This window comes from Amia ocellicauda, chromosome 23 (genome assembly GCF_036373705.1).
Source record: "Amia ocellicauda isolate fAmiCal2 chromosome 23, fAmiCal2.hap1, whole genome shotgun sequence".
Lineage (NCBI taxonomy): Eukaryota > Metazoa > Chordata > Actinopteri > Amiiformes > Amiidae > Amia > Amia ocellicauda.
This window is the reverse complement of record NC_089872.1, coordinates 20981598-21006597: the sequence shown is the minus strand read 5'-3', so window position 1 is coordinate 21006597 and position 25000 is coordinate 20981598. Positions and strand designations below refer to the sequence as shown.

The following is a 25000-nucleotide window of genomic DNA, read 5'->3' as shown; positions in this document are numbered from 1 at the left end:
GAGGTCGGGACAGTAAATCTGGAGACGATCTCGTGTGTTATCCTCACGGGCCCCGACATCACCCCCCAGACACAGCTGTCCGAGGAATGCAATCATGTCAAGCACACGCGAAATCACATCCTTTCCCAGAGTTCCCAAGAAGAGTGACCTCACGGTTGCCAGGGCGATGGGGGATTCCCAGAACTGGGTCACAGAGAGAGAGAGAGGGGGAAGACGTGTGTGCGGGTGCATGTGTGTGCATGTGTGAGGTCGGGCTGGGGGGGAGGAGGAGGAACAGATACGCAGTCGGGGGCTGTCGGCCTCAAATGTGCGAGTAACGGATAACGGATCCTGCTGCTCGGATCTCTCTGGCTGACTGTCGGTGTGTGTGTGTCTGTCTACGTTTCTTCCTTCAGGAATCCTGACCCACTGCATGTGTACAATCCGGTTTCGAGGCCGCCCCTCATCCCTTACAGAGTTACAGAGTCTGTAACGAATCTTGAGATCGGGGTCACAAGTGGCTCATGAGGAAAATCACCCCCTTCGCCATCGCGCCATTAATACGGGAAGAAACAATCCATCACTAAACTCTGTACATTATGAAACCACATTAAAACCTCTTCACTGCGACTGGAGCCGCTACTCTGTCATTCGGTAACTCTGCTACTCTGTTACTCTGTTACTCTGTTACTGAGGTATCCTGCAGCTGGGCTCGACTGGCAGCCCGGCCCACCGCTGCCACCCGGAGTTAGGAGGAGAGGAGAGGAGAAGAGAGGGGAGATGCAGAGAGACAAGGAGAGGGGAGGAGAGTAAAGAGGAGGAGAGGAGAGCAGAGAGGAGGAGAGGAGGAGAGGGGCCTGAGGAGTGACCTGCCCCCCACCCACACTGCAAAAACACACATTGACAGAGAGCAGGTCCTAGACCCACCATGGAGCTGAACACTGGCCTCTTGTGGCCAGGCCTGGCATCGCAGCACTGCAGCTTGGCAGCTGCTCTGACACACACACACACACACACACGCACGCACACACACACGCACGCACATGCACACACACACACACACACACTGCACCGAGGGGCCACAGACAGGGCCTCACAGGTGGGCCCTCCCCAGCGCCGCAGCTGGCAGAGCCGTTGCCAAGCATTGCCAAGCCCGCCCCCCCCGCCCCCGCTCTTCACAGTGACAGGCAAACCGTCAAGACCTCTTAATTAAACACCTCTCGTTCCACTCGTTTAGCTTTTCCACACCGAAAATAGATTTCACAGCAGAACGCCAAGCGGATGCACATGTGTGTGAGTCTGGGAGAGGAGAAGACATGAGCTTTTGAATGAGTGTAATGAGGGACAGGACATGGCTGTAACGTTCACAGTGGTGGAGGCCGAGCATGGCCGCTGCGGTGCACACGCCAAACACACACACCCGATCGCATGAGATACCAAGGAGGTCAATCGGTCTTTGGACACTGTTCAGAATAGTGTAAGACAAACCCCTCCTCCCCAAAAATCGGGATGCGGCCAGTCTCTCCAGAGATGCTGACGGTGCGGGGGTCTTGATGGGATCTAAATTAGGGCCGAGCCGAGCGGATGGGCGACACCGGCTCTGGCCTAGAGTTACGTCATCTAAAATTAACCCACGGGGCCTGCGTGTGTGTGTGTGTGTGTGTGTGTGTGTGTGTGTGTGCGTGCGTGTGCGCGTGCATGCGTGCGTGCGTGCGTGCGTGTGTGTGCGTGCGTGCGTGTGTGTGTGTGTGTGTGTGTGCGGAGGGTGGGGGGATAAGAGCCGTGTCGCCGGTCATACCTGAAGCTGTCGGGGTGCTGGCTGAGGGCCAGGCTGACGGTGTCCAGGGCAAGCTGGTGGTGCTTCTGGGCGCTGAACAGCAGGGCCAGCAGGTGCAACGAGTGTAGGTCGTCCCCGCGCAAGGACAGCGCTTTCTGCAGGGGCTCCATGGCAGCCGACACCTGCCGACACATGCACACGTATGCACTCACAACTCAGCTGTACAGGAACAAGTACACAAAACCCAGAGAAACCCATTAACCCAGCCCTGAGCGACTGACAGGAAATGAAAGAAGGCCCTGTCCTGGTGAACTGTCTGTTGTCTTCAGTGGCTCAACTGTGCTGGGAAACAGCAAACACAGCGATGCCAGTAAAGGGCAGCCGCACATGCCCAGAGATGCCCAATGGTTGTGGGAACACAATTACAATTAAGCCCCCCGATGCCAGCTCAACCACACACAGCAACTGGGTGGCAATAAATACACACATTAAAAATACTCTAATGTGGGGGAAAGTGACTTTGGGATGTGTCGAGGTTTCTGGTCATCGGGTTATTTAAATAGACCACCAGATTCCCAGCACGGGGGTCTGACCCAGATCTCAGAACCTGCTACCTGTCCCTCAGCTGCCAGTCAGAGCTGCGACAGATGCTGCGGTCAGTCAGAGAGGAGAGTCAGGGGTAACCCGAGAGCCGTGCAGTCCGGCGTTGTTGGACTGCCCCGAGATTAACAGCAATCCTCTCTCTCCGCCTTGGCTTCCGTGCTGCGGCCCGGCCAACTCTCCACAGTCCCCGCCATCCCCAGCAGGGCCAGGAATGAGCCGCTAAGCCCCGTGCCGGCCCTCCCACGGCCAGGACGCATTCCGGCCCCGTCTCTCTGCGCAGTGCCAAGCGTGCCGGGCGTGAGTGGCCTGGGCAGCATGGGCAGATTAGCTTCCTGCGCCGCGCGAGAGCCGTGTTAAACAGCCGTTTCGCCACCCCTCACCACGCTCAAATCAGCCTGGGGTAAATAAAGTGACCTGGGCCTTTACCCCTGCACGAGAGAAAGAGAGAGAGAGAGAGAGAGAGAGAGAGAGAGAGAGAGAGAGAGAGAGGCTGACCTGGCGGACGAGTGCGAGCTGCAGCGCCAGGTAGAATGCGATCTGAGGGTCGTCCGGGTCCAGGGCGTGGGCTCTGTAAGGATAGGGAAACGCAGAACTTGGTCAGCGCGGCAACCCTGACCCGTCGTGTTTTTCTTAACTTTAAAACTCTATTAGGAAAGACAGGAAGTCCTCAGAGCTTTAAGACGTGTTAGAGGAGAACACAGGTGCATTCTGGGATCACTGGCAAATCAATAAATCCGGAAGCCTGCTGGAGTGTCTGGACGGGTCCTGGAATGTGATAAGTAGGCATTCCAACACAGGGAGCATAGAGGAGAGGGATACCAAGGGTTAGTGAGACGCCTGCCTCTTAGCAGATCTCCTACATTCACTCGCAACACCTTGCTCTGTCTTCCACTGCACTGTCTGAGTCTCCTGCTCTTTCTTATTTATTTGGCGGCCCTCCAGCTTTGAGGTAGATCGGGTTTCATGAAATGGAATAGATGATCAGAGCCGGACTCCATCCATATTTGAACCGCTCTCTCTCTCAGCAGTGCGCCCCTTTCTTCCAGTCACACATCAGCATTTCACAAGGTGAAAGTCTAAAGATACGAACCCCACCCCGGTACGAGCGGCTTCCCAAATTTGGCCCCCCGTCAATGAAACAGAAAACGGCGTCCCTTCGTCCGAGCTGCTCGACTCACACACACGGGGGGAGAGAGTCACTCACTTCTGCAGGGACTCCAGCGCCCGCCGGTTGAAGTCGTCGCGCCGGTCTTTCAAAGATGCTGCCAGAAGAGAAGAGAAAATCAGCGCGTGATTCAATATGTCCCCCAGACAGACCCGCACAGAGCACTTAAGAGCTTAGGGCTCGATCAGGGGGTCTGCTCAAGCACCGGCATTGTGGAGATTGGGTACCGAAGACAGGAGATGTGGGGGACTCATAGGGACACCAGAGGACACCTGGCTTTGACCAGGATGGACATTCTCATTTTAACGCAGATCTACATAATTACTTAATTGCTTAATGACTTTGCCACTGATTGAAGGCCCTATACTGGAGGCATGGAGGAGCAGGGCATGTCCAGGCCAGGATTCAAGACCCCCGGTGTAAAGCAAGCCCCTGCCCCTGTGTCGTCCATCCCCCTCACCGTCAGTGGCCTGCAGGCTGAAGCACAGCCCCACGGCCAGGTGGGCTCTGGGCAGGAACTCGGCCGCCTGGTCCCCCATCTCCAGAACCGTCCGCGCAAACGCCTCGCCCTCCTCCAGCTGTAAGAGACCCAACACAACATCTGGATCAGTGGATCAGCAGAGAAGCGGAGAGAGACGGTCGACTGAGGGCGGAGACTGAGTGAGAATGATGTCGTTCAAGGGGTGGCGCCACTCAGTGCTGGGTGGCAGCACCCCCCCGGTCTGACTGGTGAGCTCCTCATCCCCCTCTCAGCACACTGCCTCCATCTCTCTCTCTCTCTCAGCACACTCTCCATCTCTCTCTCTCTCTTAGTACGTTGTCTCCATCTCTCTCACTCAGTACTCTCTCCATCTCTCTCTCTCTCTCTCTCTGTACCAGCTGTCCTGCCACCCTTCACTTCCAATCACACTGAGAGTCTAATCTCCCATTATCTCCTCTATAATCACTCCGCTCTGCTGTCGCTGCCCCCGTTTCTCCTGCTGACGTCCCCCCCCCCATCCCCAACCTGCAGCTCTCAGACTAAATCACTCTCTAACACCCTGGGCTCACAGTATCGCACTCAATTAACTCTCGCTCTCAGACCCGACCCCCAAGGACGGCACGGCCCGAATCTGATGAAGTTGTCACCGTGGACGAGATCATTTAGGGCTGTGCGGAGGATTCCCGTCCCGGCTACAGCAAGCGGCGGAGTCTGATTTCTGAATGGTTGAGAGAGAGACCCTCACGGTCTGTGGACCCCTGCCCTGACCTGTGTCATGGGGTCCAGGCTCGCCTGCTCTGCCGTGGCACCCCGTCTGCTTTAACCGTGTAGCCGTCTAACCGTTAACTCACCCAGTGCAGCTGTCCAATGCAGACCTTGGCAGCCAGCAGGGGGACGGTGGGGTCCTCGGGCTTCATCCTGGCACACTCCCGCAGCACCGACACAGCGCCCGCCGCCTGTGGGGGGCACGGGACGCACAGGGTTACTGCCCCTCCCTGTAGCCGCTCTCCAGTCTGAACCCGGCACAAATATATGCAAATAATCGCTGGCACTGGTTTGTGATTCATGCCTCCAGACGACATGAATCACAAGCGATTATTTGCATATATTTGTGTTTGGAAAAGATGGACGTGTACAGAAACAATAATAACACTCTTGAGAACAATAACAATAATATATCCACTTCCTGTCCCCCCGTACGCCTATCAAGCCAACACGGTTAACCGCTCGGTGTCATTCAAGCGTCCCTTGCATCCTGGCCCCCTTATCGAGGCTAATTATACTCGGAAGTAGGCCGCCGTCCCAGTTCTGCCGCTCCCCGGTGGGCGCCCTGGTTCAACGAGACCCCCGTGCATGCTGGGGGAGTGTGCCAGCGTGCAGGGGTGCACATGGAGTACCCCACGTTCTCCTCTCAACGAGAAGAGAGAATCGCCAGCTGCTTCCCCTGATTTCACACTGAATCCATACTACAACCGAGGCTGGGGCGTTCAGTGTCCGTTCTCCTGCTTTCTCCTGTCATTTCTGGGTCACTGATCTGGTTATTTAATCTGACCATTTCATTTTCTGTCCGCCAACTACTCTCCATCGCCCCCTCTCTCTCTCTCTCTCTCTCTCACTCTATCTTTTATCATAGACGGCCAGACTGGGAATTACTCATCGCGCAGGCTGCTGTCAAGTGCATTCCTTGTCCTCGACTCGTTATGATCGCCTGCTCTGTGTGTGTGAAGTTGTTAGTGGCCCGGTTGTCCTGAGTGGACTCTCACCACAGTGCTCTCGACGATGACTCACTGTGAAGTCCTGCGGGGGGGGCTCACCGGGACACGGAGCTCGGGTGAAACACTGTTCGAGGGATCAGGGCTTTCATAACTGCTCTTCCACGACCCTGTCCCTCCCTACAGACTACAGTGTGTCCTCAGCCCGAGTGGAGGGGTTTTAATGTGCCGCCCCTCCCGCCCTGTCCGATGCGCTGTGGAATCTGCGGCTGTCAATTCTGCCTATAAGTGCTAGACGTGGTGCTGGGTGAAGGTGCGGCCCGTCCCCTGGCAGAGAGCGGGCAGATCTCCGGCGCTGCGTCCTCCTCTCTCTCCTCTGCTCCTCTCCCCATGTGACCCAGAGATAAATGTGTTTTCATTACCAGTCGCTTAGCAACCAGACAATGTTTTAGCTAGAAAGCCACCAGACAGTATAACCTCAATCAGCTCAGCACACAGAGCCGCCTCTCGCTGCACTGTTAACCCCCTGCAGACCGACACGCCCAGACCGACACACACAGCCCGACAGACACACACCGGCAGACTGACACAGACCGACAGACTGACACACAGGCCGACAGACTGACACACAGGCCGACAGACTGACACAGACTGACACAGGCCGACAGACTGACACACAGACAGACTGACACAGACCGACAGACTGACACACACCCAGACACACACACACTCAACTCACTCTCAGAATAAGACTAGGAAGCAGGCATGGAGTAGAAGCGTATATCATCCTAATGAATGCATTCACCTTTCTGCTAAATCCCTTGCATTTGCATATTTTAAGTAGGTGTCTAATGCTCGTGTGCAGCAGCTGTAATCAGCTTTACACAGTTTGCATAATGTCCTGCCTCCCTGACCCGCACACAGCCCGGCATGCCCTCTGCTGCAGCAACGATATCAAACGCACACACAGCCACACACACAGCGGGGTGTTTCCTGTCTGTCCCCACTGACACACCTGCCACCGAGGCCGTGTTTTTGCCATCTGCTTCCTGTCTGCAGGAATACCAGCGCAGATGACATGGAGGGATGCCCCCCGCCGCCCCGCTTGGGCCCGAGCCCGAGTGTGTAGCCCTAAGATTGATCCGCAATATCACAGAGCCCGACTGCCTGACAGAATCGATTGATCTCACCCCTCCTGGTCCTACCAGCTCTGCGTCGAAGCATTGGCTCTAAACCTCGTCTCTCTACTCTGCACAGAAAGGTCGGCTCAGATATCTGATTGGGATGCGTTTCCTTTTTAAATTAAATTGTTCCTCCAGCCTTTTTCATCTCCCGCGCGCCGAGATTGCTCCGGCTGATAGATTGCGGTCTGTGTGGGATTGAAGTGTCAACCTTCAGATGATTCAGTGAAGGTCTTCGGAGGACCAGAGCACGAGCACAGCCTAGACTTCACCCTGGTCTCCCTGCGCTCGGCGGCTCCCAGACACTCTCCGTGTGGACGGCACGAACATATGGACACACGCAAACATCGCCTCCCCTTCGTCTCGGGCTCACCTTCCCGCAGGCCATGAGCGACAGGCCCAGCTGGTACCAGAGGTGGAACTCGTTGAAGGAGAACTTCATGGCGCGCTCCAGACACTGCAAAGACAGACAGACACCGTGCTCAGAGATCGGACCCTCGACCGCACCACAGACACGGACGCCCACCTGTGCGCCATTGCGTCATCACCCCGACAATGACTGGTGCGTCCACTTCACACCCCACATGACAAACACGCAGACCCAGTGGAGAGCTGTGCCGTGACTCTACACCGCCTCACCACGGGGACACTGGATGGGCCGAGCATGGTTAGTACTGTAGAGGAAACGCCACACACACACACATACACATGCACGCGCACACACGCACATGCACACACGCACATGCACACATGCACACGCACACACACGCACGCACGCACGCACACACGCACACAAACGCACGCACACACGCACACACGTGCAGACGCACACACGCACACGGACATGACGATGGAGCAGCAGGCCTGCTTTAGTGACCATTAGGTGGACATGGCGGGTTATTGATGGGGGTTCGGGTGGTGAATGGGTTAATGCCGTCCACGTCCTCGTGCGTTCACCTTGCTCCGCTCGCGGTCGGCTCCCGATTACATCACACGACATCATGTTACATCACATGACATCACACTGCACTGCCGCCGCCAAGGGGATGCCTCTGTGGGTTCAGTGACCACAAGGTGGGCCGCCGTGGCAGCGAAACGCCTCTCTAGAACAGAACCACCTACGCCTGCATCCGGGGGGGAAAAGAGAGTCTTAACTCAAACCCTTCGACTCTGTAAAGCCCGCCCTGCTCCCCGGGGGTCTCACCTCCGAGAGCATGCCGTACTGGCCCCTCCTGGCCATGGCCACGGTCAGCAGGTCGTAGACGGATGAGGCGTCCTGCAGGCTGGCCGACCTGGACTCCTGCTGCTCGGGGGCCCGGCTGATCACCGCGTCCCTGTTCGCCTGCGGGGGGAGAGAGACGTTCAGCACGCGCTCTGACTCCCCTAGAGCCCTGCTGGGCCGTGTGAGGCGTGTGCCAGCTGACCCGAGAAGGGACGGACCTCTTTGGACTTTAGACTATGACTGGTACTTTCATTGTCACAAGCACTTCTTTAAAAACAAAAGTATTGGGACGGGCAGGACTCTGTTTCCCGGAGTGGAGTAACGGGGGCCACAGAATCCGTGGGCCACAGGAGCGCCTGACGGTCTTCGGCACCGTGGGGCTCCTCTCCGGGAAGAGCTTTGGCAAATTGACCCTTAAAGGTGTTTATATCTCCTCCAACCCCCCAGTCTGACACTGATTTCCATCAGGAAGAAACAAGCTCTCCGTTAAAATCGCAGTGTGGTTGTCAATAAACCTGTTTCAGTGACAGCGTGGACTCAGGGCCAACCGGTAAGGGACCAGTCAGCCCAGGATGAGCAGCCAGACTGATCAAAACAGTGCCGGCATTGTTATTATGAGCTCTAGACGTATTTTAGCCATCGAATAACCCTGGATGGGACAGGAAGTGAGAGACAGCGCGACTCTGATCGAGGCCCTGCACTGCAGTGTGAGTACCGGCAGAGACGCCCTGATGACAGACAGTCCGTTGTTGTGTTGTTCGTGTGCGGGTGACGGCCTTACCATGGACTCGCCAATCAGCAGCAGCAGCACGGCCTCCTCCACGGCGGCCTGCGGGCAGAACAAGCTGCCGGGAAACAAGACAGGGAGACAAAAGACCAGTCAGAGCAGTCGCCGCCTGCGCCAGGAGGCTTGGCTTTCACCCGCGTCTGTGGCGGTAACACAAGCCCGCTGACACGGCGCTGTCTGCCACCGTACACCTGCTCTCCCGTGGGCTCCCGCAGAGGCCGCTCCGGTTACCGGGCCCGATCAGTCGGCTCTTCTCAGGGCTACGGTTACAGCTACCGGGAACGGAGGGCGAAATATTAATGAAGACCCACGCTGGCAAGTTAATACCTCTAATGGGGGAAAGCACGTTCTGCTGAAACGCCATCCGTCCCCGTGTCGTGTCGCTGTGCTGTGTGTGTCTTTCCATGTGATGTGCAGCCGTATCGGTCCCCGCGGTTCAATGTTCTCATTTCGCAAGAGCCAAACTGAACACCAACACACAACGTTGCAGTCGTCAGCCAGCAAAGGGCTGCTATTTTTAGGATTCACTTAATTCTGATTATTATCATTTTTATTGCCAATGTAACCGGCAGTGACAGCATCATTCACCGCACAACAGTACATCAGCGGCCTGAGAGAGCTCACCTTCGCCGAAGCCGCGGGGGCTTCACGGGGGCTGACATCAGCCTTTCAAGCCAATGGGAACAATCACCTCTGAGTCTGTTGTCTGTATTGCTAGGTGGGACAACAGCTGCTCGGCTCTAATCTTGTCAGTGCGGCTCTGTTTTTATGACACAGAGACTCAGTGGAAGTCAGCTCTCTCTGCACAGACAAGCGTTCATAAATTAGTACAGAAATATACACCGATCAGCCATAACATTATGACCACCTGCCTAATATTGTGTAGGTCCCGCTTTTGCCGCCAAAACAGCCCTGACCCGTCGAGGCATGGACTCCACTAGACCTCTGAAGGTGTGCTGTGGTATCTGGCGCCAAGACGTCAGCAGCAGATCCTTTAAGTCCTGTAAGTTGCCAGGTGGGGCCTCCATGGATCGGACTTGTTTGTCCAGCACATCCCACAGATGCTCGATTGGATTGAGATCTGGGGAATTTGGAGGCCAAGTCAACACCTTGAACTCGTGATTCATCAGACCAGGCCACCTTCTTCCATTGCTCCGTGGTGCAGTTCTGACGCTCATGTGCCCATTGTAGGAGCTTTCGGCAGTGGACAGGGGTCAGCATGGTCACCCTGACTGGTCTGCGGCTACGCAGCCCCATACGCAACAAACTGCGATGCACTGTGTGTCTGACACCTTTCTATCAGAACCAGCATGAACTTTTTCAGCAATTTGAGCTACAGTAGCTCGTCTGTTGGATCGGACCACACGGGCCAGCCTTCTCTCCCCACGTGCATCAATGAGCCTTGGCCGCCCATGACCCTGTCGCCGGTTCACCGCTTTTCCTTCCTTGGACCACTTTTGATAGGTACTGACCACTGCGGACCGGGAACACCCAAAAGCTGCAGTTTTGGAGATGTTCTGACCCAGTCGTCTAGCCATCACAATTTGACCCACGTCAAAGTCGCTCAGATCCTTACGCTGCCCATTTGTTGCCCAAAATGTTCACTTGCTGCCTAATATATCCCACCCACTGACAGGTGCCATGATAACGAGATTATCAGTGTTATTCACTTCACCTGTCAGTGCTCATAATGTTATGGCTGATCGGTGTATATATATACATGCTCACATATATGTATTTATAAACATATGTGTGTATATATTAGTCTATTAGTCTCTTCCTGAGATTCCGGATGTCATATTTGTATTTGACATGCAAGCAGGGTTAAGTGGTACTGAGAACAAGCCCGTCTGTGCCATCCAGACAGTCAATTAAATTGAAAGAATAATACTGACCCCAGATCACAGACAGCGGGATCTGGGGAAGAAAAAGAGAAGAAGAAAGAAAGACGATAAGAGGAGGATGAGGGGAACACAGGAAGGAGGAGAGCGACGGCAGCGTTCATGACAACGACAGAAAGACAACAAAGAAGGAGGCGGAGGAGGCCGGGTTGAAACACACACGTACTTGTCTCCGCTGAACTGCTGCGGGGGGCGGAGGGCGGAGTAGCAGGAGTCCCTGGGCACGGGGCGCCCCTCTCGCTCCAGCCAGTCGGGGCACGGCGGGGTCAGGGGGCCCCAGTAGCTGTCCTCGCTCACTCTGCTCAGCAACACCTCCGCCAGCTTCCGCGCAGCCGCCTGCGCAACACACACACACACAGACAAACACACCTGTCACACACCTGGCACACACCGAGCGGTGCGTCCCTAATGGCCACTGCCACACGAGATCCCATGGCCCTGACGAAGACACACAGATTGAACTGAATAAGAGAACGATTGTGTGTCGACAACCCCGACAAAAACACATAAAAGCATCTAACCTATATATTTTGGACGTGATGGTTCACTCTTAATAAAACACAACAGTGGAAAGTGGCTCTGCATCTCAGTGTGGCTCAGTGTGTTTATTTCTCCACGAGTTCAGAGCTGTGCCAGGCAACACAAAGGTGAAATGAAACCGGGGGAGCCGGGAGGGTCAGCTGCCTCGGCCAGCGCACTCCTCCACGCCGCCACACGGCAGACCGGCCGCCCCACCTGCTGACCGACTACGACACCGACAACACCCTGGGATGATTTTCCCCTTTGATTGACACAACAGACTCAAGAGAATCTGGATTGTTTGCTTTGAGTGCACCAACCAGCTGGGGGCCCGAGAGACAGCTGTATTTAATCTGAAATCATGCCGCTTTTATATGACGTCTAACTCATTTAACAACGATTCCATGTTTATTAAGACAAGGACGGATGTTAATTAAACCCATGTCGTTATTATAATTAGTTTTCTGATGTCTGCTTTAATGACCGTGTTTCCTGGTTAAGGCGTCCTGCATGTTGACCTTAAATTTAGGCTGCTGCATCAGACCAGCTGCACAATGAGAGGCCCTGTCTCACCCTGGGCACACAAAACTCCTAAATAAATCCTCTGCAGTGCCGGGTCACAGGGAAACCCCAGGTCTCCTCGGCGCGTTTCCCAAACAGAAAAACCTGAAGATGCCCCAGATAAGCAGATAAGCAATCTCACCGGAGCGTGCCATGATCGATAGAAACAATCTTTCCTTTAAGTGTCCCAGCTGAGCTCAATGTGCAGAGGAACCCAACTAAACAGAAAAGCCTCTTGGCCTCCATTGAATAATGAACACAATGTACCAATTACGCCACTGGGGATTTGAAGAGACCCGCACTGCCCCGGCACACCGACACACCGTCGCAGGGAAGCCGGCAGCCTCGCCCACAGCCTGCGGAGGCAGCCACTTATAAATAATTTATTGCAACAATAAAATATGCAAAACTATTCTGTATCTCCCAGGGCGGTCTTCGTAATGGGAGCGGCAAAATACATAAACACTAGCAATAAAAAAATAAAGAACACAATGGTCTACATAATTGCGCTGCGCAGAAGGCACTGAAGGACAGGAGTGAGGTTTCTCTGTGGAAGCGGCGGGGTCTCTGCGGGGGAACCTGGGGCCACACACTCTGTCAGAGGGGACACCGTTCGAAGACAGAGGGGAGCGCAGCAAGATGAACGGGATATTACAGTGCTACAAGGCAGAGAGCGGCCCGTCCCGGGGTCCGCGAGGGAGGTTTACAGACGAGAGGGGGAAGACGCCGCCGGTAACGGACGCGTGCGCGTGTGGCCGCCCGTGCCTCTGCGTCTCGACGGCCCCCTCGAACCGCGTCGCTCGGGCCGGCGAGGGGTGGCTGCGCCGGACACCCGAGGAGGTGGCGGACGTGAGCAGGGTGTGCGTGGGACAGCGAGACCCCCCCCCCTCGGCTCTCGGCAGGCCCCGGCGGCGTGGAGAGAGCGGCGCGGCTGCAGCCGAGGAGGGGACTTGCATAACCACGGGCTGCTCCGACTGCAGCTGCGGTGTTGCTAGGTTACTCGATCCCGGCAGGAGCTGCATTGCGACACGCAGCCGAGTAGCTGAAGTTATCATTCCTGTTCTTTGCCTTCACAAAAAACACACACACAGCACGCCTGTGTGCTCAGCTGGGTGTGTGCATGGCAGTGTTCCTACAGAGCGGGGCGCCAGTCCGAGCACAACGGGAGTAACTTCTCTCTTCTACAAACAGAATATATATATATATATATATATATATATATATATATGTATGTTGTGTAGAGCAGCAGGTGAGCGGGGAGAACTGTGTTTGTATATATATATATATATATGTATATGGACACACCAACATCAATACAGGTATTCAATCTGCAGTCCTCTGTAGACAAACAGCCGAGAGACATCATCCCTGCCACACTAGACCCCCGTCCTCTTGGCTGCAGCCGAAATGCTAATATGACATTTGCAGCGGCTTCACTTTAATTAATCCCATGGTCCTCATGGCAGCACAATGGTGGAAACTGGTGCCAGCAGTTTAAATAACGGTCCAAGCGACTTCCATCTCATCCCTAATCTAAGCCGGTTGTATTTAGCGTATTAATACAATTTTAACCGCTTCGGGGACAGTGTGACTCCGCAGCTGCTCGGCGAACACTGGGTGGGAGAGAGGGGCGAGGAGGAAGAGGGAGGAGAGGGGACAGAGGGAGATGAGGGGAGAAAGAGCAAGGAGAGGGAGGAAGGAGTGGCGCAGCGCCCCCCCACAGCTCCACCCTGGAGAGGATGAACCTGCGGGAGGAGCCCTCCTGTCCCGGGCGGGGGTCTCCGGGGGTCCAAGTCTCTCTCTCACCTTCCTGAAGCCCTGGGAGGCGCGCGTGTCCACCGCTCTCAGGACCTGACGCAGCTGCTGGGCGGCCTGGGCCACGTGACTGTGGAGACAGCAGAGCAACCTGAATTTAGACACGTCTCGGTGCAGACGCGCCGTCCTCTCGCTCCAACGCACCTGAGACACACCGCCTGTCTGAGAGTGTTTACACGCAAGACTACACAGTGATAGGCCTGCCCAAGCTCTGTTTATGAAGCTGGAGGGCCATCTGCTGGCTGCACAGGACAGCACATGGGCCGGCTTTGCTGTGACACTCTACAAAAGGGAAATATTCCTTTAACAGCAGGGTGTGATGTCATAAATAACACAGTTAAATCAGTAGAAGGCCTGAAGTACAATATCATACATGTTCAACCATATCTGTGTCGTTCTCCCAAAACATGTCCCACTAGAGCCAAAAACTGAACGTCTTTATTTATTATTCTTGTGGTTTAAAGAAATGCCTTATCTAAAGATATCTGTATGCAAAAAGATAATCAGACAGCTGCTTTTTGTACTAGTGGCATGTTTTTACCCCTCCTAGGGTTTTGATTGGAACAAAGACACCAAACAGGTATACAAAAATATTACGGAAGTCTCTCACAAATGAGACACCAGGGACAAAATTGCTCTTTCCACTCCTGACACATAGTCACCCGTCTAAATTTAGCAACTGTCATTTTTCAGCCAACAGTAGGTTATTAATAAAGGCAGAACAAATGCTCTTATTGGATGTGGAGTGCAAGAAATTACCGTCCCTTTCACGTCACGATCGAACAGGATTTGGGGACGCCACTCTCGTGCAGAAAAATTCTTTTTAATAATTGCACAACACAGTGCACGTTCTCATCCACATCTGTGTGAAACTGACCCCCGGGGCCGGCGAGGGGACGCACTCACCCTTTGCGCAGCAGACACAGGTACGCACTCTGCAGCGCCGCCTGCTGGAAGAAGCTCAGGTCGAACTCCGGCGCCGGCACACCGCCCTTCGCACTCTTGCCGTGGGAGCTGCCCGCCACCTGCCGACACGAGGCCGACGTTTCCGTCAGCAGCGAGAGCGTTAAAAGACAACGAGACAGACGGAGGTCCTGTCTGAGGTCGGAGCAGAAGCAGGAGCAGCACTTGAGTTCTTAAGAGCCCAGAGACTAGCCTGGACGGCAGCCAAACCTCCTAGTCCTGTGAGTTATTAAAAACTGCGTCCCTGTTTCTCATCTACCCCCGATTTACCCATCCCCCACTTTACTGCCCCACTCTCCGCCCTGCGGCGCGCTGACCTTGTCCAGCTCCTGCAGGTACAGCAGCTCTGCGTCGCAGGCCCGCAGGTAGCAGGACAGACACTCCTCCTCCCTCTCGGACAGACGGATGCGGGAGGCTGCGGACATCGCCTGGCGCTCCAGGGAGAGGCCTGGGGAGGGAGGGGGCAGGAGACGGGAGGACGGGGACACAAGGGGTGAACTCAGAAGCAGAAGCCAGAGCCGGACAGGGAGACGGTTTGGCCGACCGGGGCCGAGAGCAGTGTGAGGAAGCCCTGAGCTGAAGCGATCGGGTACGAACACAGGGGCAGACTAGAACAGTCTAGAAGATACAGGCTTTGCAGGGTTCTAGAATGGGGACGGGGATTCCGCCGGCCGATGCTCTGTTTCCTATCCCGGCGGGTCACGCACCCGAGCCAGGCGGGCCGCAGTGGGAAAGTGCTCTGGCTCAGCCTCCCATCCCCGCCGAGCGCCTGCAGATCTGATCTCACTGCGGAAACTCTCTCGGTCTCGGGAGACACGAGGCGCTCTTGGCAGGGGACGGACACTGGAGCAGCCACGGCCTTATATGGGCATTTCAGCAAATAAATCAACTCCCAGTGCGAGGCCTGCAATCGCTCTCAGCCCCGGCGCTAGATAAGAGCATGTCCTGTTTATCTGAGCGCACGATTCATAATACAAATAATTACCTGTGTGCCGATTGCCAAGACTGGGCAAGACAAGATGTCTGGGCACCTATTTTTAGCGGCTCTGCGCTGGGCTCGGCGACATCTCACCTTTGATGACGAAAGCCTCCGCCAGCAGTCTGACCTGGTAGAGGGGCTGCCCGTCCGAGGCCAGCTCCTCCGTGCCCGCTCTGGCGCACATGCCCTGGGCGTCTCTGTAGCGTCCCTGGACGTAGTGGAGCTTTGCCAGCAGGACCAGGGCCTCGGTCATGTGCCGGGGCTGCCGAGAGGGACAGGGAATCATATAAATAATTGAATATCTCATCAATGCACGTTCATGGTGTATTACAAGCATTTCACATAAACCTGCACGGGCGCTGTGCCGGGGAGGCCGACTCACTTGCAGCTTCCCGCGGTTGAGGACGGAGTTCAGGAGGTCCTTGGCTTTGCTGAGCTTGGGCTGGTCGTGGTCCTCCAGCGCCGTGGAGCTCTGCAGCTGGGCGGCGTTCTCCGCCAGACTCTCCTCCAGCAGCGCCTCGGCCAGCAGCAGGGTCCCGTAGTCATCTGGAGGAGGGGGCACACGCCAGGGAGTGGGTCAGGGGCTTGGTGGGATGGGAAGGGGTTGGGGGACAGGAAGGCACAGGGACAGGACGCAGGCCCGGCCCGTGAGAGCGCACCCTCACACCTGAAACCTGCCTGGGAGAACTGGGGCAAGAACTAGCGGCTGCACAATGGGGGTCCTGTCAGTTGCTTCTGGCTTTCCACCATAAAACAGAGAGACTATATCTACGGCCACCCTGTCCACGCGGAGGGACACCCACCGTATCTTATCCATGAAAAGAGGCAGCTGGACTACCAGGCCAACCACACAAAACCAAATCAACTGAACCAGCACAGTCACTTCCTCTCTGTGTGGTTCAGTTCCTTATCACAGCGTGTCACACTTCACTATTTCATTTCTACACCCTTCCTCTATTGCTGAAACGTGGACTTCTCTTTGTTCGCTGCGTCCATTTACCTCTGCCAGCTTGTGTCACTTCAGAACGGGCCCAGAACCCGGGCAGCGCCACGCCTGGGCCCTCACCAGCCCGTCAGAGAGATCAAAACACTTCGGGAATGTGGCGCTGATATAAGTCCCGGCACGCACCGCACAGCCCTGGGATCTGACTGATTCCCTGACATTCCTTGAGTATCCAAACGAACCCACACTGGAGCGTGTTTATACGCTGTCAAACAAACACGCCTGTTTGCAGAACACGCTTTCTGTCCATATGCGGGGCGGCTGCTTCTCGTTTTTAAGGGGAAGAACTCATTTTCTCTGTCGATATATAAACACATTCCACATTCCCAGTGCAGGCAACGTGACCCAACACATTCAAGACACGACTTGTCCGTAATGGTGCAGCTGGGGGTTTTGCATACGATCTGCCATGTATTCAAACTATTCATGGCTTCCAGCTGAACGAACACAGAAAAGTTGAGCAGCTTGTGTGGCCAAATACAGCAAATAAAAGTAGATCTATGGAGAGGTTTAGCCAACACAGTGTAAAAACTCCCTCACTTTTAATTTATTTTCAAATGGCCAACTTCTCTCCTTCATTGCAAGTTCAGACGACCTTCCCTGCTGCACACGTTCACTGTTTATTCATACAATAAACATGGAAAGTCACCTGATGCTTTATTGACTCTAACAACACCAGCAGTGACTGTTCCTCTCTCTCCCGACCTCCAGATCACACCACAGCTCCTGCAGATCCACCAGCACCACGGCACTTCATTTCTCACCGATTTCCACACCAACGTGCCGTGTGCCGGGGGAAGGAGTGACTTCTGCATGTGACTTACGGGCAGCTGCTCTCCACAGCCACAAACCACATCATTTCCACGTGAAGCCTAGAGCCTCCATCTCTGATGCCCGAGGCCGGGGGCCACAGACTGCTGGGCCCCCCGCCCCGCCCCGCCCCGCCGCTCCCCTCCCCACTCAGGTGCTGGTTTTGTGTCGGACCTGCACGGTGCCGAGCGAAGCCCCGGGGTCTATTCATTTTTAATGAGATTTGTTGTATTGTTTGCTTTGTTTGTTTAGTTTCTTTTCCAATCTGAAAGGACAGAGAGACGCAGGGAACATGCCCAGCCCCGGAGCGCACACACGCCGCTTTGATACGCTGCTCTCTGCAAACCAAGCCAAGAAATGAAAGACAGAGAGAGAGAGAGGCTGTGGGAAAACCGCACTCAGGGTGAAGTTCGGGAGCTGGGGATGAGAGCCTGTGCAGCAATAAATCAACAAATACACAGCGGCAGGGATGGGGGCAGTTTTACTTCTTGGCACACACAAAAATCACACACATGAGCTTCCACTGAAAAGAGTGTGTTAAAAAGCTGCTGTAGAGCCTGGCAGCCCCGGCACTGATTTCTCTACGCGGTGACTGATAACTCTGGTCACTGTGCCGGTGCTTTTCCACCTCGAGATAAAGTCAGCGATGGGTGCGTTCAGTTTACTGTGCAAGTACAAAGTTCAGCGCTCGGCATGGCTCTCCACTTCCTCTTGGGAGTCCGAACTTCTCCTGCCTCTCAGAGAGAGAGACAGTGTGTGTGTGTGTGTGTGTGAGAGAGAGAGAGAGAGAGAGAGAGAGAGAGAGAGACAGTGTGTAAGAGAGAGACACAGAGAGAGACAAGCAGTGTGTAAGAGAGACACAGAGAGAGACAGGTTTTGTGTGTAAGAGAGACAGTCTGTGTGTGAGATATACAGGTTGTGTGTGTGTGTGTGTGAGAGAGAGAGAGAGAGAGAGACAGTGTGTGTGTGAGAGAGAGAGAGAGAGAGACAAGCAGTGTGTAAGAGAGACACAGAGAGAGACAGGTTTTGTGTGTAAGAGAGACAGTCTGTGTGTGAGATATAGAGACAGGTTGTGTGTGTGTGTGTGTGTGTGAGAGAGAGAGAGAGAGAGAGAGAGAGAGAGAGAGAGAGAGAGACAGGAGACCCCCACAGCAACTCCACTCACCGTCTTCGTGTATCCGAGCTGATGCGAGCTGCTCCACCAGCCCGGGGATCTTGTCCCACTGACACTCCCCGCGGCAGCGCTCCAGCTCAGCCTCCAGCCGGTACTGGGAGAAGGACAGCCGCGCCGACATCTCTCCCGACGCACCGGCAGCAGGATCTCCGCGGACTGACAGGCGATCAGAAAGTAAACTTTTCACTGAGCATGTGCGGCAGGACGCAGTGAGTATTGCACTGGCGGCCACTGAACAACTCGATGAAGACACTGTGCATCGTTATACTGTTAGTGTCACCATTATTAGAAGTAGAGTTACAGTTCAAAGAAAACGAAACTTCATTGCACAATTAACGTCACTGAATAAGCAACAGCGTTGCGCTGGAAAACATTAGCCCAGGCGCCTGCTAACAAATGATACATGCATGTGTCTGTGTGTGTATTAAATCCAACAATGAAACTGTAATAAAACAATAAAACAGGTTAAGATCAGGGTAAGCAATACACACATATGCATCGGTTCACTGTCATGAGGAGAAAGCGGGGCACAGTGGGGGCATAATAGGGGCACAGCGGGGGCACAGGGGCTTGAGCCCACCCAGCAACACAGGCGAGTATGCGCGGTGTGCGTGCTGTTCAGTACTGGGATACTGTGTTTCATTGTCTTCCACCTACATTTTAGCAGGGCGGATAGCTCTGCTAGATCTGTTTTCTCTGTGAATTGCCTGTAAATGCCCAGGTGTTGCAGGTGCAAACGAGACGGCGGCGCCCCCTTGCGGACCCGACTGTAACCACCCCGCGTTTCCAGGGCGCAGTCCGTGCCACCGCAGGGACGCACACGCGTTTTGCATGGCAGTTTGTGTTGTTGTTTTAATTGCGCTTTGTATATATTGATCACTTTGTATCTTAATATCAACCCCGCTGTGAACCACTGATTGCTGGGCGCACGCTGCGGAAAAGCGCAATCACACAGACAGCACCGTTAATCTGGACGGGGTGCGGGAAATGCTCTGTCTATCTCTACCTACCCCCTTCTGTGGGCTGTAACTCAGTGTTTGTACCCGGCCTTGACGATGACAGGTGACCTGTTACACCTGAAACCACCTTGTGCGAGTGGGACACATATTAACGGTAATTGGCAGCACGTACACATGCGCGTCTGATTGCCGTCCGTTTGTGACGGGTCCTGCGGTCACAGTGAGGTCTACGTGGATTAAACACGGAGGGGCGGGTCCAGCGTGGGAGCACGGAGCCATCCCATTGGCTCTCCCACGCTCAGCCAATCACAGAAAAGACGTCGTGTCCTAAGGTTCAAAGGCTGCTACGGGCTGCTGCGAGGGCCAAAAATACGGAGACTAACCGAGCGAGAGGGAGACGGAGAGAGCGAGTAAATCAGATCCTGTCGCCATTGGGTGAAGCGCTCAAAGGCAGCGCAGGATAATAACGGGGTTCACGCGTCTGAGGCGGTAAGTGTGGCCGGGATGGACGTGTGCGTGGACGGGGGGGAAACGCGTTTTCCGTGGGGGTCAGTGTTACAATGTAGCCGGAGTGACGCCCGTGACAGTAGCGTGCTGTTGGCAGGATACAGGATTTGAGTTTCCTTTGCGATGTCGTTCGTCAGGGATGTGTAGATGGATGTGTATGAAGCAGGGGAGCCGTGTGTGACTAGTGCCGTGAACATGCCTGTGCCCCAGTCCGCACTTTCTCTTCCACATCTGTTCCCGTTATTATGTACCGTCAGGTCGTGTTAAATGTCGTCATATCTCAGTTCATTTGACACCGTCATCACTAGGTTTACAACTAAAGCGCTCAGTAAATCTGTCGTTTGTTTGTAGATCTTCATGTCAGTTAATGTTGCTCGTGTCTGGTTTATTTGTCCGACTTTCATAAACCTGCGATTAGATATGACACACGTGTGCAAACCACTCTTACTTATGATGACGTCAGAAACCACTTGCCGTTTAGTGTTCAGTTATTACATATGATTACGTAGGACAACGTGAGCAAAACCACTCTGAAACTCCTTCACCACAATGACGAGGCAAAAGGACAGGAGAGTCCTGTCTCTTTGTGTCCTGTTACAGTACTACTACAGGAAAATTAGCCTAGTACTGAATATTACTACATTTGCATCCTCCTGTAGTGCTACTCGGCCCATTTCTAATCCAGTCGTAGCTGCCCTACACGACCGGGACAATCCGAAATGCCAGACTTGCTGGACACAAAGCAGCACACTGGTTTGAAAAAATACATTTAACTGATTCTTGCATTACAACTTGTACTGTAAAATTGTAACCGGTTTCCATTTCCCCTGTATTTTGTGTTTTCTTTGTAATGCCCTTCAAAGGTGACCATGTACAGCTATTTAAAGCCTGCGATATCAAGCTAGTTTATTACAGCACACAAACAATTTCTATAGCGAGGTTTTATTATGCATTTATGGCTCTCATAAATCTTTCACTTGCCGTAGACCTGGGAAATGCAGTAATTGTGAGCAGGTAAATAAACCGTTAAACCTCAATAACTCTGGGAAGAACACGACCTGGAATATTTGGCAGCCCTTTGATTTCGATGTTGCCCAATCGCCGCGCCGTCTGTGCCGTCTCTGATGTTGGCTGTGTGTTTTGGGTGGGAGGAGGGGGGGGGTAAGGGAGTGAATGCCATGGCCAGAATAAGAGCTCTCTCGTGCTCTCTCTGCCTCACCAGGCCTCCATTCTTCCCCCTCCACTGTGCCGACAGCCTGCCAGGTGTGTCGTGAGCAGCACCGTGCCGCGCAGTGTGCCAGGAGTGAGCCGTGCCCAGGCAGTGCTGCCCGCCCGTGGGACAGAGGATGCTGTGGAGAGACCGGGGCGGCGCGGTGGTCGTGCTTTTCCTGCTCGGCTGCCTGCTGTCGGCCAGAGCGCAGGACCACCACGACCACGCCGAGGTCACCGAGGGCCACCGGCCCAACATGCGGCTCGACAGGAACATGGTGCAGGACAAGGAGTGAGTAAGGGAACCGGGGTCTGTGGGCTTAAAATCCCCTCTTTTGTGCTTAAGATTGCATTTGTTCAGTAGCACCTGAAGTTCTGAAGGTTTTATCTGGGTGTGTCAGACCTCTGGCCCCCCCCACCCCACAGTACAGCTCCCAGCATCTTCAGACTGTAGCGCTGACAGAAAACAGGAGACACTTCTTCACACAGAGAGGCGTCACAATCTGAACAAACTCCCCAGCGATGTGGCTGAAGAGACAATTTGGGAACATTCAGAAACAGACTGGATAGGATCCTTGATCACTTAGTTATTAATGGACACCAAACGAGCACCATGGGGCGAATGGCGTCGATTGGACACTGTGTTATGCCCTTATGATCTGAGCCCGTTGGTTTCGACCCTTGTGTTTTGCAGTCACATCATGGAACATCTGGAAGGCGTGATTGACAAGCCGGAGTCGGACATGAGCCCCCAGGAGCTGCAGCTGCATTACTTCAAGATGCACGACTACGACGGCAACAACCTGCTGGACGGCTTGGAGCTGGCCACGGCCATCGCACATGTGCACAAAGAGGTGGGTGTGCTTCACATGTCTGACCCGCAGTTTGTGCTGTTTCTGGGCCCTGTGTTATGCATTAGCTAGTTCAGATATAAAAGGTGAATATATGGTCTTAGTCCTGCGGTAGTAGAGGCAAGAGTTGTGTGTATGTGGGGAGGCTGAGTAATCATGAACCATCGTCCTGTATCCTGACCTGGACCTGCTGCCAAACCTGCGGCTCATAAGGTAAGGTTTTATTCAGGTGCCTTGACTTTGTGCCATTTCTGACTTTCCCCTCCAGGAAGGGGGCGAACACAGCCAGCCCATGAAAGAGGAGGACCTGGTCAACCTGATCGACGACGTGCTGCGGGACGATGACAAGAACAACGATGGGTACATCGACTACGCAGAGTTCGCCAAGTCGCTGGAGTGAGCGCGGCGCGGGGGGGAGCATGGCGGCCGAGCTGCCGAATCCGATCTAAACGCACAGACGCCCCCCGCCTGCCCCCTCTGAGTGCGACGAGCAGCAGAACTACGTCCGAGTGGATTGCGAACTTTGAACTACCAGCATTGTTTAAATTCAGTATAATTGAAGATAACTGCCATAATAATGTCTGAAGTGAGGAACGTCTCTCTGTGTGCTGTGTGTCCGTTTGAGTCAATTCTGTACAGTCACCCCATAATGTCTCAGTGCCGTACAGTGTTATAATGTTGTCTCTCATTGGAGCTGAAATGTAAAGCGGTGGCTGGGGGGCAAGGGGGGAGGTAGACATCCACACCAGTGTCATATAAAGAGGACATTTGGACGAGCTGAGAGGAGTCTCTGCTTTGAAACTAAATGTGAACCGTGATACCCTCACTGTGGAAACCCTACATATTAAACTGTGACAATGACATCATCACTGTGAGACTGTGAACAATCACCCATCGCCCATCACTCACCTAGACTTCAGAAGCCTCAGCACGACCCGCGGAGGTTGGAGGCGAGGTTAAATTCTTCAAGAAATAAGACCAATTAAGAGTCACCAAAGCAGAGTTGTGTACGGTATCGCTCTCCCACAGAACGTGAGGCAAAACAAAATGTCAGACTTAAAATGAGTGTTGCCCGGGTGCATCCTACACTGTCCATGTACTGCCATAGGTGTGTAGACAGTGAATTAAAGTAAATGTCCCTGTTTTTAAAATAAAAACATACAGTGTATGTTTTGCACCTTGATCACAAAAGGCAGACTGGGCAAAAAGCAGAGTTTCCCCCCCTTTTCTGATTAATACAAGAACAGCAACAGAGCACAGCGCTCCTTTCTCAGGGTCTGGGGTGACGGTACCTGTTGGCATCTCGCTGTCCTAGAAGGAGGAAGACGGGACGTCCCCCTACAACGATGATGTGTCACCGAGAAACTGAACAGCCTGTCGGTGCTGTGCTGGGATAGGAGCAGGGGCAGTGGGCAGGGCAAGGAGGCCAGGCCGTTCTGGTGAATCATTTAACCCCCCCTGAAACGCAGCAAGTTAACGAGTGACTATCACTGGTCAGTTGTGCATTATTGATTGTACAGTGAGAGAAAGTGGTGTGATATCATAAGTGAGTGACATCACAAGCAGCGTGTGTTTCAGTGTGGGGGGGAAGGGGAACAGAGAACAGACCTGTACCATCTGCCCGAGTCCGGTATGTTTGCTGCTTGTACCGACTTCAATGTATATTTTATTACCTAGTAAAAAATAAAACTTGAATATATCAAATAGTTCTATTATAATCACTGTGTATTAATGTAGACTTCACAAGATCTTTGTAAATGTGAAAGGAAGTCATTGGAGTTTATTGAATCACGTTTTCTAAAGGAAAAGCCAAAAAGAAAATCAAAAGCAACACTGTGTTTGTAACAATAATATGAACAATAAAAACAATCCTATTTTCAGAACTTTTACTGCAGATCGTTTTGAGAAACCAGGGTGTTAAAGACATCTACATCTTGTACTTGTATTCTACAGAGACTGTGACTGGTTTGTAATGATGTTTTCATGTCTAATAAAAGGAATATGTCTCTCAATCCAGACTACTGCCAGACTGGGCGACTTCCTTCAGATACACAATTTTGTACATTTGAATACTTCCATGCAGGACCAACGCAATAAGAACGAGGGGGTGTCTGTCCACTGCTCCGCTCAGCCGTCCTGCATGGACAGACAGTGAGAGAGTGGCTCCCTGTGGTTTCATCTACAGTGTCTCAGTAAAGTGGCCCTGCCCTCAGAGTCTGTTTGCCGCAGAGAGAGGGACGGCTCGGCCCATCCTAGTTCCAGTGAGGCAGGGGCTCCAGGCCAGGCATGGAGGACAGGGACAGCATGGGGGGCGGCAGGCTAGGCGGGGGGCCGCCGATGGCTCGCAGGGGGCCGTACCAGTCGTCGTGCTGGCGGGCCGGGGGGGCGTGCGTGTGCGGGTGGCCGGCGCTGCAGGAGAACTGGCCGACTGCCGGGGGAGGTGCGTAGGCACCGGGCAGGACGGAGGAGAAGCGGGGGAGGTGGCTGATGGTGTGGCTGTACTGGTACTGCCGGCCCGAGGAGGTGACCGCCGTGCACACCAGCCCCCCGCAGCCCGGGATCACGGTGGAGGGCAGGCTCTTCTGCGCGGCGCGCTCCTGCTTCCGGTGCTTTGCCCTTCTGTTCTGGAACCACACCTGCGGGAGAGAGCGCCCCCCAGAGCTCAGTGTGTGCGGCACAGCGCCGGTGCCCCACGGGTTTCCATCACAGCCTCCTTCTCAGAGTTCAAAAGCTTTTCCTCCTTAACTGAGCTTTCAGATTTTACAGACACATCCTATCACCTGAGAGTATACTGATCCAGTGGTTTTCAAACCGGCCTGTTTGATTGTTAGTTCAATTAAGG

The 25000-nt window shown here is 54.0% G+C and overlaps 3 protein-coding genes across 5 annotated transcripts in view; 1 reads left to right on the top strand and 2 right to left on the bottom strand.

The window, feature by feature from the left end:
* The window catches only part of ttc7a (tetratricopeptide repeat domain 7A), a 42457-nt gene extending 23702 nt beyond the window's left edge, over positions 1-18755 (bottom strand). The window contains exons 1-15 of the mRNA XM_066696415.1: positions 18624-18755; positions 16028-16191; positions 15739-15907; positions 14984-15114; positions 14610-14728; positions 13695-13773; positions 10975-11144; positions 8902-8965; positions 8103-8240; positions 7272-7355; positions 4857-4961; positions 3985-4102; positions 3564-3621; positions 2855-2927; positions 1778-1938 (exon numbers count right to left, since the gene is read on the bottom strand). Of these exons, the coding sequence (XP_066552512.1) occupies positions 1778-1938; positions 2855-2927; positions 3564-3621; positions 3985-4102; positions 4857-4961; positions 7272-7355; positions 8103-8240; positions 8902-8965; positions 10975-11144; positions 13695-13773; positions 14610-14728; positions 14984-15114; positions 15739-15907; positions 16028-16191; positions 18624-18753 (1763 nt within the window). The 5' untranslated portion in view covers positions 18754-18755. The remainder of the gene's footprint in view (positions 1-1777; positions 1939-2854; positions 2928-3563; positions 3622-3984; positions 4103-4856; positions 4962-7271; positions 7356-8102; positions 8241-8901; positions 8966-10974; positions 11145-13694; positions 13774-14609; positions 14729-14983; positions 15115-15738; positions 15908-16027; positions 16192-18623) is intronic.
* On the top strand, positions 18703-23024 carry mcfd2 (multiple coagulation factor deficiency 2, ER cargo receptor complex subunit). 3 transcript variants are annotated; one of them, XM_066696417.1, is made up of 4 exons: positions 18703-18841; positions 21321-21599; positions 22002-22161; positions 22427-23024. In XM_066696417.1, exons 2-4 carry the CDS (start codon positions 21445-21447, stop codon positions 22556-22558), a joined length of 447 nt encoding a protein of 148 aa, XP_066552514.1. In that variant the 5' UTR covers positions 18703-18841; positions 21321-21444; the 3' UTR covers positions 22559-23024. The 3 variants fall into 3 exon arrangements, with proteins under 3 accessions (XP_066552514.1, XP_066552513.1, XP_066552515.1); XM_066696416.1 differs by lacking the exon at positions 18703-18841 and adding an exon at positions 19932-20080; XM_066696418.1 differs by lacking the exon at positions 18703-18841 and adding an exon at positions 19941-20080 and having other exon boundaries at positions 21354-21599.
* Positions 23025-24410: 1386 nt separating this feature from the next.
* The window catches only part of prop1 (PROP paired-like homeobox 1), a 3851-nt gene continuing 3261 nt past the window's right edge, over positions 24411-25000 (bottom strand). The window contains exon 3 of the mRNA XM_066696787.1: positions 24411-24794. Coding sequence (XP_066552884.1) covers positions 24411-24794 — 384 coding nt within the window. The remainder of the gene's footprint in view (positions 24795-25000) is intronic.